The sequence below is a fragment of the Mixophyes fleayi genome, chromosome 7, assembly GCF_038048845.1.
Source record: "Mixophyes fleayi isolate aMixFle1 chromosome 7, aMixFle1.hap1, whole genome shotgun sequence".
In the NCBI taxonomy this organism is placed as follows: domain Eukaryota; kingdom Metazoa; phylum Chordata; class Amphibia; order Anura; family Limnodynastidae; genus Mixophyes; species Mixophyes fleayi.
In genome coordinates, this window is record NC_134408.1 from 37,067,292 (window position 1) to 37,084,825 (window position 17,534).

General features: G+C 40.0%; 1 protein-coding gene across 1 annotated transcript in view; it reads left to right on the forward strand.

Annotated features, from left to right (window-relative positions):
- Window positions 1-9,866: 9,866 nt before the first annotated feature.
- LMTK2 (lemur tyrosine kinase 2) overlaps window positions 9,867-17,534 on the forward strand; it is a 62,853-nt gene continuing 55,185 nt past the window's right edge. Inside the window, exon 1 of the mRNA XM_075179673.1 lies at window positions 9,867-10,275. Within this exon, the coding sequence (XP_075035774.1) occupies window positions 10,179-10,275 (97 nt within the window). The 5' untranslated portion in view covers window positions 9,867-10,178. The remainder of the gene's footprint in view (window positions 10,276-17,534) is intronic.

Sequence of the window (17,534 nt, forward strand, 5' to 3'; positions counted from 1 at the left end):
AATTCCATCATCTCCCAAATGTATTAAAAAAAAAAATGACAATATAAATTAGAATATTTTTTTTTTTAATAAGATGATGAATTAACACCCTAGGACAATATGACCTTTCCATAAATCTTGGCGTGATTAGATCTATCCCCTAGGAATAAGATACTAATTCAGACTAAAGCAGCAAACATTTACTATTTATACATTTATTTCTCTCATTTTACAGCCCCCAAAGATCTGCTGCCAGTGACAGCTGCCTCAATAATGGCCCTCCCCTGCATGACATTTACTTCATACTGAATTTATGTATCATGTTGAGTTCTTGGCTCTTAGAACAGCCTATTTGGCATTAGCCTTTCAGAATCTCCTGAACACATGCTTACACCATAAACCCGCTAATAAGATTGGCATTATTCCCTTAAGCATCTAACAAAGACATCAATATTCTGAAATCATGGTGCCACTTATACAGAATGGGGGATTGCTTTAGGTGGGCTCCCAGCTACCTATATCTTTTTTGTGAATAATGACCAACAATAAAAAAAGATACCTGTGACTCACCACAGAGGTGTCAGGATTTTCTATAGACTTGTTTGATACTTGTGAAGTATTAGAGAAGACTCTGTATCCTACAGGCAGCAGGATCCTCAGCTGCCAGCAAAACTCTGGGACCCTAGTGATTCAGGGGTTCTTGTCCCTCTGCCGACAGTCACAAGTTTTTAGAGACCTTTCTGAATTTGATGGGCAAAAGTGGTATGGCCTTGCCAACAAGGGTGCTGTATGGTCATATCTGGGTATGGCTTAGATGGATTTGGGCATGAATTTCTGATTATCCCATTGAGATTGTTGTAAGATATTAATGATCTGTCATTTAACTTTCTTTGTGAACCTTGTTTGATTAAACAATTGAGGGATAAGGATGCTTCATTAAGATGTTAAGTATTTAAAGCATACTTGCCAACTCTCCCGGAATGTCCAGGAGACTCCCGAAATTCGGGTAGGTCTCCTGGACTCCCGGGTGAGCAGGCAAGTATCCCGCAAACGCCAACTTGCTGTCAAAATGACGCAATTCACTGCGCCCCGCCCCTCCCACCCTCCAACCACGCCCCCTTACCCGGGATCTCCCGTAATGAAGTTTTAATAGGTTGGCAAGTATGATTTAAAAAGTGGACCTGTTAGCAGGGGCGTTTGGTGTTATTGACATACTTCCCTTGCCTCACAAACGCACATTGGCAAAGAAGCTGTGGCATAACTCGGTCTGCAGCCATCATGCACTTAGCCTACAGAATGCAGCAAATTACAAACTCTCTCCCAAACAGGGGGAGGGGGGGGGGGGCAGAAAAACGGGTTTTTCCCCCCAATACATGCATAGAGAAAAAGGCGTCATATAAAAACATCAAATAAAACATGGGAACAGGTGTGCTAATCCAAACTATTTGTATATCTGCAAAATTCTGTGACCCCTCACATATGGGGAAACATCCAATTTTACCTGCTTGACTTTTATTCATATAAATACCATAGGCACACATATACAATTTTGTTTATGTATTTATGGATGCCTCCTATACCTGTCCAATAAGGTGCAGTTTGCATTATATACCTCCCACCCCCGGAAGTCCAGGTTTTAGATCTTGGGTCATCCAGCATTTTGTTTCTAATGGGCACTAGTGCGGATATTAGGTTAAGCTGGTAAACACACAGGGGTATATTTATCAATTGGAGAAAACTCTAATTTTCATGGATTTAGGGATTTTTCCTATTTATCAAAGCCCCCTGGCCGGTGAAGATTATCAGCAGCCAGGGCCGTAACTAGGGCTGTGCGACAGGGGCGACTGCCCAGGGCGCAACCCTGAAGGGGGGCACAATTTAGGAATATTTTAGATTAATTTGGTTAAAATTGAGGGCTAGGGGGGCGGCATTTGTCTTTCTCGCCCAGGGCGCTAGAATTCTAAGTTACGGCTCTGTCAGCAGCTATTAACCCTTTGCCTGAGGAAGCCTATTTATCAAGGACATAAAGTTGCTTTTGTTTTCTATTTTTCTGTTTTTTTTTTTAAAATAACTCTATTATTCTTTTGTTGCTCAATCTGGAACTGGAAGCCCAAGTGCAGTTCTAGTGCTCATTAACAGAGGGACTATGCACTGGTCCGGCAAGTGACAGCTCAGCTGCCCCAATAATATTTTTTGAATAAATTACAGTAAGTGAAGATTTTCTATCGATAGAAAATCTTCACTCGCTGCAATTTATCCGACAACAAAAAAATCTTCATAATGGAAGGGTGTTAATAAATAGACCCCGGAGTTTTTCAGATAAAGAAAGGCAGTACGTGTGACATGTACAAGAATGTAATGATTATGAGAGACAGATCATTGCATAGATTCAAACACTGCATTATATATCTGAAAAATCTGGTCGTTTTGGCCCACGTGACACTAGCCAAAATGTACCTGATGGGTTGAGAGGATTGTGCCTAGGAAGGTGTACGTGGAACATGGACGAGTCTCTTAAGAAGCAAAGTCAGCACATTTTAATTTGGTCTTCCTTAGTAGCTCAGCAATGCAGAAATTAATGGGGAGATATTTTGGCACTTTTCCCAAGAAGATATATGTTCTACAAACCTTTCTCCTGAAATAATGCTACTGTGGGAGATTGCTGGCTGCAAATTACTAGAAACATGTCTCTCGCCGCCTACATGACAGCTGTATATTATTGCCCAGGGAAAATAAGTTACAGAGTAATACAAGTCCAAATAAAGTTGCAAATCACCCTTAGGGCTAGATTTACTAAACTGCGGGTTTGAAAAAGTGGAGATGTTGCCTATAGCAACCAATCAGATTCTAGCTGTCCTTTTGTAGAATGTAGTAAATAAATGATAACTAGAATCTGATTGGTTGCTATAGGCAACAACTCCACCTTTTCCAAACCCGCAGTTTAGTAAATATACCCCTTAGTTATAAATAAAAAAAATACCCTTTTTGAGGTTGTACCATTTTATTCAAAATGGGGTGCATATTTAGAGATACGACGTGTATTAGCGTTACTCCTTGGTACATGTTTTTGAAAAAACACACTTAAAAATATATATAGGAAATAGTGGGTGTACACCAAATGCTTATGATTTTAATAATTTTATATGGATATGTGTCTTATTGTATTATACTTTGTATTATTTATTGTATTGTATGTCATGTTCTATTGCTGTCATTGGTTCTGGTTTTGTACACTGCTCTCATTGTAGAAAGCTTTCTGTGTTAATAAACAATTGTTCTGTACCTCATCCTATTCACAGGAATATGTAATACCTATTTTGAATGAATTACATATTTGTACTTTTTCTAAATCTGCATTAAAAGATTTGCAGAAATAAAAAAACAAAAACTGTCCTCTTTGGTTGTAAAATGAGTGTATTCTGCCTTAGAGGCTTTGCCAGCATTAAATATAGCAGAGCTTACAGATGCTTTTATGTAAGGTCAGAGGCACTAAATATAAATGTTCTGTCAGATCGTCATGGAAACGGGATGACTAAGGTTCATGGCAAGCCTTCTAAAATATAGAAGGAATGTTGAAGAAAAGATTAAATGATGGATTCTGCACAGGTCAAACTAGTCTCCATTGTTCCCTAAGGGTAACCAATGGTTGTGTAACAGCTCCAAGGTCTGCACCCTATTATCTATTTGTAATCCAGGATAAAAGGCTGATAAATAGTCGTACTTGCCTCAAGAATAAACAGGTCGCAAAGCGTTTCATAATAGGAATATATCAATGGAAAAGCTATGTTCCAGCAACATTACTTATACCTTGTCTGTTGGTTTGCTTCCCCAACTCATCACTCACTTTTGAAGTTAAACGAGACCCAATAAAAATATTTTGATGTGTTGTAGAAGCAGTTGGGCTGCATTGTCTTACCAGACTTGAGGTTCCAAATCCAAATTCAATAAAAAAAATTAAAACTAATGTTTGTTTTTTTTTTTTAAATATAGAAAACAAAATAAAATAAACTTTATTTCAAAAACAAACACACATGAAAAATGTTTTATTTAAATGATAAAGCATTATTTCTGCGGGCAGACGCTGCTCTTGCCATTCTGAGATAGCGATAGTGATAGAAGGACAGCAGCAAATACTTTTACCATGGCTGTCCATGTTAAATGGGCTTGGGGACGCTATCCCTGGCAGGGAGGGCTTGTTAAATAGGGAGAAGCCTTAAATACACACATTTTCAACAGATTAGGGTCTTTTCCGTACTTGATACATAGGCCCCTTAGTATCTACAACTGAGAGCTATCATTACAGCAGCCACAATCAGCAGATCTGAGACTGTGGAACTGACATGTCAGTATAAAATACTCATATGTTAGTTTAATTTGTATACTGTAAATATCTTGGGAGAGGTTTTAAAAAAATGTGTTTCATTTTTGAAGGACATTTTAACAGCTAGTCATGGGAATGCTCACAGCAGCACAAATTACTTCAGGAGGTTAATGTACTGAGAGAGACAATGACATTTCCAATTTTGTCACTATATTAGAGAGGCAGGGCTGCATATGACAGGGACTTTGTATTTATGTGAGAAGAATAGAGGCCGGCAGGAAGCCACATGCTGAACATTAAGTACTGACGTGACAGCGCTCCTTTCAAATATTTGTTGTGTCAAAACTAAAATGTATACATTAAACTTATTGGGGTTAGTTCCACTTTAAATACAGAATCTACATTGACTTTCAGCTTAAAACTGTTACATTTTGGCAGTATTGTGGTTAATGAATTCTGGGCAAATATACTATAATGCTTTTTGGGTAGCGAGAAGTCAAGTTAATTTAGGGCAACTTAATGATGTTTTTACTGTAAGCAGTTGCTCAAAAAATGCTTGTGTGTTCAAATAAATTTAAAGGGGGTATTCAATTGTTAGCGTTAACGGAAAAAAACGAGCGCTCAAAAAATCTTAGCATTAATACGGTAATTACCCGCGGAATTTCAGCTCGCCGCTCCCTGAGCGGTGAGCTGAAATTCCACGAGTAAACTACCGTATTAACGCTTTTCTCGCGCAATATTACCGTATAAACGGTAATATTTTTTGAGCGCTCGTTTTTTTCCGTTGACGCTAACAATTGAATACCCCCCTTATTGTTTAACTTTAATGGGTGAGAAAAGACAACTTAACTCCTTGTGCACAAAGCTTGTACATTTGTAACTGTTGTTTTCGTAGACATTGCTCTCCTAAGATTTCATTGGAATAATCCTAATTATTTGCTACAGACACGTTTCAATCTAAAAAATATGCTTTGCTGTACAATAAAGTCTGAGGGGTAAATGTATCAAGCTGAGAGTTTTCCGGCGGGTTTAAAAAACCAATCAGATTCTAGCTGTCATTTATTTTGTACATTCTACAAAATGACATCTAGAATCTGATTGGTTGCTATAGGCAACATCTTCACTTTTTCAAACCTACAGTTTAGTAAATATACCCCCTGGTTTAGCCTCTGTCAGCGTCTGTGAGTTCATTTGCTAATCGGAACAAGGATGAGGGCACAGAGTGGCCAAATGTTCATTATGATCGACCTGGCACATGAATGGCCAAATCTGTGCAATATGACTTATGTGTATGTGGTCAGATTGGTCACAGATCCAGCCAAATATCAACATGTGTAAGCAGTTAAAGCAATGGAAAAAAAAAGTGATGGAAGCAGGGATTTGATAAAACAAGGCAAACTGTAGAAGATATCTCAGGCAAAAATATTTAAAAATTACTTATTTTCTTTCCCACAATACTGTAAATTAGTGTTTTGTACCTTATTGATATATTTAATAATGATTAAATTATCAAGACTTTATTTTTTAGTTTATAAAACGCCTATACAAATGCTTGTGGTAGTTATGACACAATATAAGAAGGGCGACAATTTAGAAAACAAAATTATGAGGGCTACCTCTAAACATAAATGTTTATAGGTAAAAGGCAGGACTATAATTTGATTTAAAACAGATATATAGCTTGTGAGACCATATATATCTGACCAGGCCTCCGAGTGGGGTGGAAAGGTTAGGTTTGCAATGGAGAAATACTCCAAAATAGACAATGTACTAGGCTTGAAATAAACCGATTTGCACCTAATCTTGAAGTATGTCTTCATTCTTTGGACCTATGGTCATGAGTTTGATTCCCGACCACGGCCTAATCTGTGTGGAATTTGTATGTTCTCCCCATATTTGCGTGGGTGTTCTCCTGGTACCCGTTTCCTCACACACTCAAAAAACATACCGATAGGTTAATTTTGTCAGTAGCCAGTTAACCTTAGTGTGTGTCTGACTTACTGGGTGTGTGTTTGGAAATTTAAGCTGGGTACACATCAATGCAATTATCATTCAGATCAACGATAAACAACTGTTTGGTCAGATATTGCAAAAGTGTGCACACTCCCATGATCATGTTTTATTGTACCAAAGCACAATGTATCATTTGATTCGGTTTTCTAAACTTCCTAAAAGTTACAATCAACGTTGGAACGATTTGGGGCAAATGTGGAAGTATGTGTATGCACTCACGACCAGCAGTGTAGGCAGATATCGGTAAAGTGTGTACAGTCATAATCTTTTTAGCAGATGGTTATGAGAGATGAAGATCACAGATCTGAAGGTAAATTGTGTACAGTCATGGCCAAAAGTTTGGAGAATGACACAAGTATTGGTTTTCACAAACTTTGCTGCTTCACTGTTTTTAGACCGTTTTGTCAGATGTTGCTATAGTCTACTGAAGTAAACTTACAAGCATTTCATAAGTGTCAAAGGCTTTTATTGACAATTACATTAAACTTATGCAAAGAGTCAATATTTGCAGTGTTGACCCTTCTTTTTGAAGACCTCTTTAATTCACCCTGGCATGCTGTCAATCAACTTCTGGGCCACGTACTGACTGATGGGCGCCCATTCTTGCCTAATCAATGCTTGGAGGTTGTCAGAATTTGTGGGATTTTGTTTTTCCATCCGCCTCTTGAGGATTGACCACAAGTTCTTAATGGTATTAAGGTCTGGGGAGTTTCTTGGACATGGACCCAAAATTTCGATGTTTTGATCCCCGAGCCACTTAATTATTACTTTTGCCTTATGGCAAGGTGCTCCATCTAGCTGGAAAAGGCATAGTTCGTCCCCAAACTGTTCTTGGAGGATTGGGAGAAGTTGCTCTTGGAGGATGTTTTGGTACCATTCTTTATTCATGGCAGTGTTCTTAGGCAAAATTGTGAGTGAGCCCACTCCCTTGGCTGAGAAGCAACCCCAACATGAATGGTCTCAGGATGCTTTACTGTTGGCATGACACAGGTCTGATGCTAGCACTCAACTTTCCTTCTCCAGACAAGAGTTTTTCCAGATGCCCCCAAAAATTTGAAAGTTGATTCATCAGAGAAAATGACATTACCCCAATTCTCGGCAGTCCAATCCCTGTACCTTTTGCAGAATATCAGTCTGTCCCTGATGTTTTTTCTGGAGAGATGTGGCTTATTTGCTGGCCTACTTGACACCGCGCCATCCTCCAAAAGTCTATGCCTCACTGTGCGTGCAGATGCACTCACACCTGCCTGCTGCCATTCCTGAGCAAGCTCTGTGTCAGGCGCCGTCCCCTGCACAGGGACAGGCGCCTGCTTCCGGCCGCAAGTGTCTGGTTGTTAGGCAACCAGACGCACTTCATGCCTCCTATTGGCGGCGTGTCCCGTTGCTAGGCAACGGAATGCTGTTCCCAGATTCTGGCGGTGGTGTTCAGCGTCACCACCACCAATAGTTAGGACTGCCCCCCTCTCCTATAAATATCTGGCTTTACCACCTAATGAGTGCCAGAGTATTGGTTCCCCATTGCTCCAGCTTTCCTTGACATATATACATATATTCTCCTTGTGCCTTCCAGTGTATTACCCGGCTACATCTCTGACCTACACTCCAGTCTTCCAAGTGCTCCTTGTGTATGATCCGGCAACATTATTGATCTCTCTCCAGTCTCCTGTGTTCCACGTATCTGACCCGGCTACGTTATTGACCTCGTCCAGTCTCCTGTGTTCCACGTATCTGACCCGGCTACGTTACTGACCTCATTTACGGATTCTCCTTTCTGGTAGCACTTGCTCGCATGGCTTGACCTGGACTGCCTGACTCCTCTACCATCTACGCTTCACTGGTCGCTCTCTCTGAAGACCTGGGACACGTTGGACTCCACACCTCATTGCTGAGCGGCGCAGAAACCAGTAAGCAACTGCATCCATCCTTAGTTACGTGACACTGTGTACTGGTGGTGCCCTGATCCCGCAGCTGAATCAACTTTAGGAGACGGTCCTGGCCCAAGCATGGCCGTTCATGGGCGCCCTGTAGCCTTCTTCCCAACTATTCAACCTCTCTCCTTGAAATTCTTAATGATCCGATAAATGGTTGATTTAGGTGCAATCTTACTAGCAGCAATTTCCGTGCCTGTGAAGCCCTTTGTGTGCAAAACAATGATGACTGCACGTGTTTCCTTGCAGCTAACCATGGTTAACACAGGAAGAATGATGATTTAAAGCACTACCGTCCTTTTAAAGCTTCCAGTCTGTTAATCTAATTCAATCAGCAAGACATTGTGATCTCCAGCCTTGTCCTTGTCAACACTCTCACCTTTGTTAAAGAGAGAATCACTGACCCGATGTTAGCTTGTCCTTTTGTGGCAGGGCTGAAATGCAGTGGAAATGTTGTTTTGGGGATAAAGTTCATTGTCATGGCAAAGAGGGACTTAAATTAATTGCAATTCATCTGATCACTCCTCATAACATTCTGGAGTATATGCAAATTGCCATCATAAAAACGGAGGCAGCAGACTTTGTCAACAATAATATTTGTGTCATTCTCAAACCATTTGGCCATGACTGTAGGTGTGCACGTATGAATTGGCATGCACATCCTGACTTTCAGTCATTGGTAAAAATCGCATATGAAGTAAGTGTGTACCCAGTTTTAGACTGTATGCTCCAATTGGGCAGGGACTGATGTGAATGACAAATATTCTTTGTACAGAGCTGTGGTTGCACTGTATAAATAAATGAAGGCAATGATGATGACCTCTACTATTCCACAAATGAATGGTCAGGCTTGCTGAATATGTGTATTTTTGTACTTATCTGATTTATGGAAGAGCTGCTGTTTTTGGACATCTAGAACCATTCAACTCCCACAAGACCATGCAACTGAGTAAATAAAATCCTACTCCTTTAATTAATGACTTTACAATTGTACACACAGATCCATGTTGATTAAGGTATTCTTTTCATTCAGGAAATACAATGGTATATTCTTTATTGATATAACCATCTCATTGTGTACTGAACAAACTGTTTTGGGTGGCGTGTCTATTTCTAAAACAAACTGTTAGCCTACCAAGGATTTCACCAGATCCCATCACTGGTTACTAAATATAAAAAAGGTTTTAATGGTGAGTAATAAGTACCCATTTGCCTGCTATGCTTTAACTGTGGTTATTGTTGTCTATAGAAAATGTTCGTGTTTATCAGTTAGATCTTTATTTTGTGATATTTCCACATTCCAGGGACTGTACCTGCATATTAGGGACAGCTGCCAACTATGCTATTCTACAATCTAGCTCATAGAGAACTAGAATGGCTCCTCAATAATTGGTTAATGGAAGGAAACAACAGTATTGGACGTGGTATAAGTCTATGTAGTAAATAATATTATGCATTCAGCAATAAGGAGCAGCACACAGCATTACTCAGTCTTCTCTCCTAGTGACGTAATCACACTCACCTTGACAGAAGACCCCGCCTCTTACTGTGCTGACAGCTGCGATTGGCTATCCGGAAGAGAATTTGCATCACTATTGGAAAAAGCATCTGCCAATCAGAAGCAGAGATTTCCGATGCTCCCGCCTGTGGTCGCTGCGATGTCACGGAACATGGCGGCTGCTGTGTGGTGAGGCTGCCAAGGAAACTGCGGCTGTATCGGGAGACCGCGGCCTTCTGAACTATGAGAGCTCCGGGGATGAGGTTGATGACTAGGCCCGGGAGGAGGCTCTGGAGGACGCTAGGTGATAGCGGCAGTGAGAAGTCTCGTTGTGAGTGTGTCTAGATCCTGGTCACGGCTGAGACCCCGCTCTCCTGGGGAAAAGGACCCAGAGACTCGGCGGCTGAGGACTCCCGACAGAGCTCGGGCTAGAGGGGCAATGCGACAGCTCGGTGTAATCCCCCTGGGCCTCGGGCTCTTGGTCCTTCTGATGCTGGGTCGTGTCCAAGCGGCTCCACTTCCTGAAACAGGTGCAGGTAAGAGACTGGCCCCCTCCACCAATTCAATGCGTTATCTGCCCCTGTTACCCCATGGTTGGGGATGGCATGGTCACCCCATGGTTGGGGGTGGCATGGTCACCCCATGGTTGGGGATGGCATGGTCACCCCATGGTTGGGGATGGCATGGTCACCCCATGGTTGGGGATGGCATGGTCACCCCATGGTTGGGGATGGCATGGTCACCCCATGGTTGGGGATGGCATGGTCACCCCATGGTTGGGGATGGCATGGTCACCCCATGGTTGGGGATGGCATGTTCCCCCGGCCACCCCATTTTTAATAGCTTGTTCTCACTGCTACTATGTGTGTGTGTATGTATATATATATATATATATATATATTTATATTTTACAAGATTTTTGGCTACTGTGCGGTGTACTTTTAATCCCAACTGAGCAGTGGCTCTTATATCAGTGTAGGAGCCAGGGGCTTATTCACCTAGCTGCTCTATTCCAAAGTAACCTCACACATATGGGGACATTCAGTTTGGCATAAGGTGTCTCTGTAACGTTAGCGGAGACACTTGATGGCTGGAATCTCAGTTCCTTTTTCCCTGCACCCCATAGAGGTATGAAGAAAAATGGGAGGAGATTTCTACCGTCATAGCCATGAAAGTGCGCAGTGTCATGTCCGCGTGCCACATCGCCGGCTATTTAATATCCTCCATTGTATATTTATGCTCACAAAAATGGCAATTACGGTAATGAAAAAATTGGTAATTTTTGCTGGCATTCATAAATAAATGGGCGAAGATCATTACCTAAACATCACGTGGAAACATGATGCAACTACGACACCTGACAGCTAATTGAATTGACCCCCTCAGTGTTTTTTTAGGTTTATCAAAATAAGGGAAAATACTTTGTATAAGTATTTGTCTATAATGGATATGTATTACTAGATTGTAGTACATATGTATTCTGGTTAAGTGTAGATGGAAGTAATATAGTTTATTTTATTGCTATCCAGCATACCTTTTTTTTTGTCCTCTAAATGAACTATGCTTCAGATTGACATGTGAATCTTCATAATCCTTGAACAAGTATGCTAAATAGTTGTTATGCCTCTGTAAAGTGGATTATTTTCATTTCTATATGACCAATCTGGTAGTAATTATCTGTTTACAAGACAAGATATACATGTCAATATGTATGTACACTCTTATTGCCCCTAAAACAATGGAGGTTATTTGAATTTGGTTATACTTCCTGCATTGTCCTATTTGTGGTTAAGCAAATGTGGCGGAAATGTTTTATTTTTAGTTCTCCCATTACATAGTGTTGAAATCCAATGTGTTTCCAAATTCTAACAGGAAACATTTAATTAGTATATAAATGGTGTATTGGACACATCAGCCTTCATTTCCACATTTGTGCTTAATTCATTTTAAATTGATCATGTGTATTTGACACTGTGAAAATGTATTTCAGTAAATTTAGCTAGTCTTGTTATAGCACACCAGCTTTGTTGTGCTGGTAGTCAAGAATGTATTAACATATTGATATTTTCCTTGTCCAGTTATCAAACAGCAACTGCTCTTGTGAGGTTGAAATATTGTAAAATGTTTTTACACAGCCCTTCTATGCAAAATAACTGCTATGGCAAAAAAGCAAACAGGTATTCTAGTAGTTTAAAAAGAGAAATGGCCTTTTCTTGTATTTTTGACATTGAGAAAATACAATATAGATTTAGTCTCTCTGTGGTTTAAGCACTTGGTTAACTAGACAGATCCTGTTTAGTGCTTTTATGTATGAAAGTATTTTATTTTTTTTATACAAAAAAATAAAATTCCTACTGTTTAACTTTTATTGCTTCCATGATCGAGTGAGAGTGACTGTATTTGGTCACTCTGACTTAAAATGTTAAACTCCATATGCATATTATGTTGTGTGCTTTTTGTTTTACTATAATATTCCATTTTAGCTTTATATGTTGTTCACGACTGATACTGAGTGGTTTGACCCCTACTCCTGCAGTTCCCAAGCTGTGCACCGTGGCTTCCTGGGGTGCTGCGACAATCTCCCAGGGGTGCCAGGGCCGGTGGTAAGCAAGGCAGCAGACTACTTGGTAGTTGTTTTGGCTTAGGGCTGCCTAAGGGTGTCTCGAACTGTGAAAGTTTGGGATCCACTGCCCTACTCATTGATTATCAAACCTTGTTGCCAAAAAGTGTTAAGCATCTACAATTAAATTGGTTGAGTTTACATTAAATAACTTTATATATTTAATATATACCAATTGTGTTTTTAAAAGGCTCTTATGACCATTCTCATTTTTATATAGCAGCACACTCTTAGATCAATACTAATTAAGAGCTATGTCACATGAGTAATTTGGAACACATCATTTTGTTTTCTAGCCAAAAAAAAAGCTGCATTCCGATGCTGAGAAGCTCTCAAAGTAACACTCAAGATTCAACTGGTAACAAGGTTTCCCTGTTACATGATCGCTTTTCATCTTTAAAAATGCTGAATGCAGCTTATGTTGGGTCACAGGGAAGCTGTGTTTCCCTTTGAGTACTAGATGTCACTTTGAGATTTTCGTTTTGTTTTAAACCCTACCCTGATTTGCATTGAAAGGTAGGATGACATTCATGTATTACAGGGTTTGTATGATATGAAAACAATTACACCCACTACAAACTAAGAACAATGAATCAAATTTTAAATGCAATTTCTTAAGGCTCAAAAATATTTAGGTGTATTGAACAGTGTAACATTGACTGGTTAAAAAAATCTGAATAGGTGTGTGCTGAATTGTCATGGTACTAAATTCAGAAGTTCCTAATTTTTGAGCCTGCTAAACCTCCAAAGAGGCATACATTTCCCAGGAGCTAATGTTGTTTTAGGTTTGTTTGCCTTGGTTCGGAGCACCTACTGCACAATGCCAACATTTTTTACACATCCATACATAATCCGTTTGGAAGTGGTTGGGGCTAATAACCTGTAGCAAATTCTCAGGATTAGTTGCCCAGCTTATTTCAGGAGATGTGTGAGGATTCTGTGGGAGATGGTGACCGTTCCACTGATGACTGGTACCATCATGAGATGTCAGGGAATAGAAGGAAGTACTAATGCACAGGTTCCACCAACAGCACAGAGTGATGTGAGGCTGTTGCCGAACTGTTTTGGTAAGAGCGTGGCGTCAAAGTGTTCCTCTGTGGCTCCCAGATTGGTAAACCCTATTAGATTGCGAGTTTTAAGTAGTTTGCTACTTGTGCTTTTTTCTTTTTTGGCTTACTAAGTTATGCATTGCATTGCCATGTGGGCTACAATTCTCTGCACTTCCCTGCAGTCATTTGGCATTGAACAGCAACAACTTTACAGTCTTTAAAAACGGTGTAAGCCTTTATGTTTCAGTTTTGTTTTGTTTTTTTTTTGTTTTTTTCAAGGCTATGGCTCTTAGTTTTTATAAGATATATCAACTCTTCAGCCCCCTCCCCACCACTCAGACCAGTGAACCTCAGTGCTTATTAACTCTTCATGTGGGATCTACAAGCCTGAAGGGGATCTGGAGGATTGCAGAACATTTCTTGCTGTAGCTGTAGTCTGCTACAAGTCCTGACATTCTTGTCATTCCTAACAATGATGTTAGGCTGATTGTTTTGTACATTGTACACCAATAAAAAGGCAGTTTCAACAAATATATTTTTCCTCTAGTAATTCTACATTTGTACTAAACAAAAAGTTTGTGTCGGGGTTGTCGTCTTTTCATTTGTTAGAGGAGTTAAAATAATGCTTGACAACAAGTGGCATGGTAGTCAGCAGTCTTGTGACCCTCCTGACCTGTTTTCTAGTGACTGATGTCCTAGTTAACACAAAATAACACAATATGTAAAATAGGTTAGTCAGTGATTGCATCGCCAGCCAAAGTTGACTTATGTTTGAGTTAATAAATTCAGGTAGTGACCGAAATAAAGAAACCACAAAACATTCGTTTAATAGGGATTTGGGCTATCACGTGCGTCCTGTATGGCCTATAAACAGTGGCATAGAGTCTATCCATGTGGAATAGTGCAGAAGGGATCCAGTACCACTCTTCCACAAGAAAGTCACTCAATTAAAACCTGGTTCATAGTGGTGGTCCACACTGTCTCGGACATCATTCCAGAATATGCCATACATTTCATGATTGGGTTGGGGTCTGGCGAGTGAGAAGTCATGATGGATAAGGATAACCTCAGGTCAATGCTTATTGACCCATTGGGCGGCCACATGTGCTCTGTGGATGAGAGCATTTGTCCTCCTGGAAGACACCCTTCCCACCAGGGAGCATGGATTGAAGGTGTTCAATTGACACCAATAAGTAGCTTTGATGTTGCCTTCAAACCAAAACAATTCAGTGTTGGAAATAAGTGGTAACTGCTGTAGTCTTTTAGGTTTGGTGCAACATGTGCACTCATCCATATATGGAGAACATGGTGAAGGATTATTCATTTGACCTGGGCAGTGCAGCATTTTATACATGACCCTGATCGTGCTGGGTTTCTATTTGCTTAATGTATGAGCCACACCTGTGTATAAGCTCTGGCTTTCAATATGCTTTGTGTCCATCATGCAACCAAGTGTATCTTAAGTATTTTGATCCACTACCTGTTCCTTGTAACTGAGATGGTGCAATGCCTAAGAGTAACTTGTTGTGCAATAAGGAAATCAGATGGTCATGGGCTCTTTAAGGTTTTTTTTTTGTTTGTTTTTTGCTGTAATAAAAGTGTGCTGTGCTCCCTTCAGAATAAGTGCTGTAGTGACAAGTTGCAGTAATGGAACTGAACACGCCAACCGCTCCCTGTCCAGATAATAAGATGGCTTATTAATGTCTTTCTATTGCTTTAATCATTTATGTGGTTTGTATGTAGTATTGTCAGCCACTTTAGTAGAAATAGAAATCCATTGTAGCAGAATACAACTGACTATATTATGTACTATAAAGTATAAATAAGATCTCTAAACCTCCTGAGCAAATTCCTTTTCATTAAAATGAAGTAATAGTGGGATAGTTATCAGCAATTACATGACTGAACTTTGTATATTACGAACAGTCACAGGCTAGCCACATAAGCACCATTTGTATCTTATTCTTTCCAAATGAGCAATTGCATCTCTATGCAGTTGCCTTCTATACAAAGGAGACGCATACTAAAGCTAGGTACACACTAGAGACAATTTCACCCGATGTGATATCTGTAACGATGTTATCAAGGACTGAAAGTCCCGTGGAGCATGCAGCTTCATGTGTACACACTATACACATTTTGCCTTCAGATCTTTGCTTTTCATCTGTCATAACCATCTGTTGAAAAGATCGTGGCTTTAAAATCTATGGAGATCTTCCTACACTGTTGGTCGTGAGTGCATACACACTTCCACTTTTACCCGGTATCATTCCATCGTCTATAGTGATTTTTAGTTCAGTAATAAAATCAAATCAAAGGATACAATGTGCTTTGGCACGATAAACCATGATCGTTGGAGTGTACACACTGTGATATTGGACTTAGCGGTCGTTTATTGTGTTATTGCCACAATAATTGGGTGAAAAACCTGTAGTGTGTCCTAACTTATAACATGCATTATCTTAGCAATCTGTTCATGTCTACTGTTGTAGTTTGACAAAAACCTGCACTTCCATCACACACATTTTGTTCTGCCAGAGTAGAAAAGCATTTGCACTGCTTGTGCAATGAAGGACAGCTGTAGGCTGGTTAACTCTACAATCTTTTGTAATGCATTTTTATTTTGGATGAACATTTTCCACCAAAGACAGTTCCTTTTTTTTTATTTTATTTTTTTCCTTACAACTCTGTCTACCTTTACAGTCCACTGCGTTCTCTTTAGCTACAGTGTGAGGTAAATTCAGACAAAATGTGTCCATAGTTTTCCGTACTGTTTACGTGTGAAGAGTTGAACTTTGTTAATTTGCACAGAGCACCTGTAGTGGGTTTTTGTGTGTGTGTATTTTTTTAAATGTTTCTCCAATTACTCCTGGTGGACTTTTATTTCTAATAATCTGTCACTTTGTCAACAAATGTTTTTCTGACATAACTACTGAGCTTTCTTGCCACCACCAGTCTGAGTGCACCACATTCTGGAATTTAGCTTGTTCTGGGTAATGTTCTCTTCTAAACCACGTTAAAACAGTTACTGTATGTAAATAGTTTAGTCTTACAACCAAAAATCTTTTACTTTTTACAGCTGTTCAAAAAGGTTCTCATCTCCTCCCAAAAACACAGTTCTTAGAGGACCTACACCTTCTATTATATTGGTTTGGCTAATCTGCTTTGCACTTAGATCTATGCATTGGATACAGAGAATCTGTTGTATCTGATTAAATAAACACATTTGCCTGGAAGACAATGTTTCCCTTCTGAATAAATATTTGAGGGTCATTTACAATTCCTCCCCCACATACACACACCTTACTGTCTTGGAAGCTTTATTTAAGCAGCATTTCTGCTGCATACATATCTACGTGTTGGTGTATCCACTGTCAATGTGTATGCTGAGGCTCAGCTGTCAGTTCTGGTCACCAGAATGGGGCCTTTCATAGATCATTTCATATTAACGAGTAATGTTCCTCTCTGACAGTTCATTCACCCAACTTGTTCAACCAGTTTTTATGTTTGCAAACTGTATGACTGGATAAATCTGCCCAACTTAGCACCTCTACACAGTTTTCATCATGGTATCTCTAAAACTCTGTTTTTAAAAGAGATGTCTTGTGATAACTTCTCCAATCTCCCTTACTCTCCTGCCAACTAGCATGTCCTGGATACCAGCTGTTCTTATGTTCATAAGATACTCAAACACCTACCCACACCCTTATGATTTACAGATATATACTTGATGGGTTACAACAAACTGGTATCGGCAGACTGGAGGTCAACATTAGGTGAGAGGCAACTTTCTGGAGAGTAGGGGACCCAGGCGGGGGACAGCCTTGGTTCTGCGTGTAAGGTTTGTGGGGAGGATACCGGATGAAAAATAACCTTAGACAGTCTGCTCTAAGTAACAATACCAGTTACAAGTTAGTATTGGGTGGCATTCCCTATATTGAAGATAAAATCCAGGGTTGTAGTTACACTAGGGGCAAATGCACAGATCGGGGTATCAAAGTAATAGGGACATTGACAACACCCCTTCATATTTGAATCGGGTGAGTGTAGGGAATGTACTGTAAACTGTACCTGGACAGTTAAAATCTTTTTCGGTACATTGGGGTACTGGCACTTCACAGGTCAT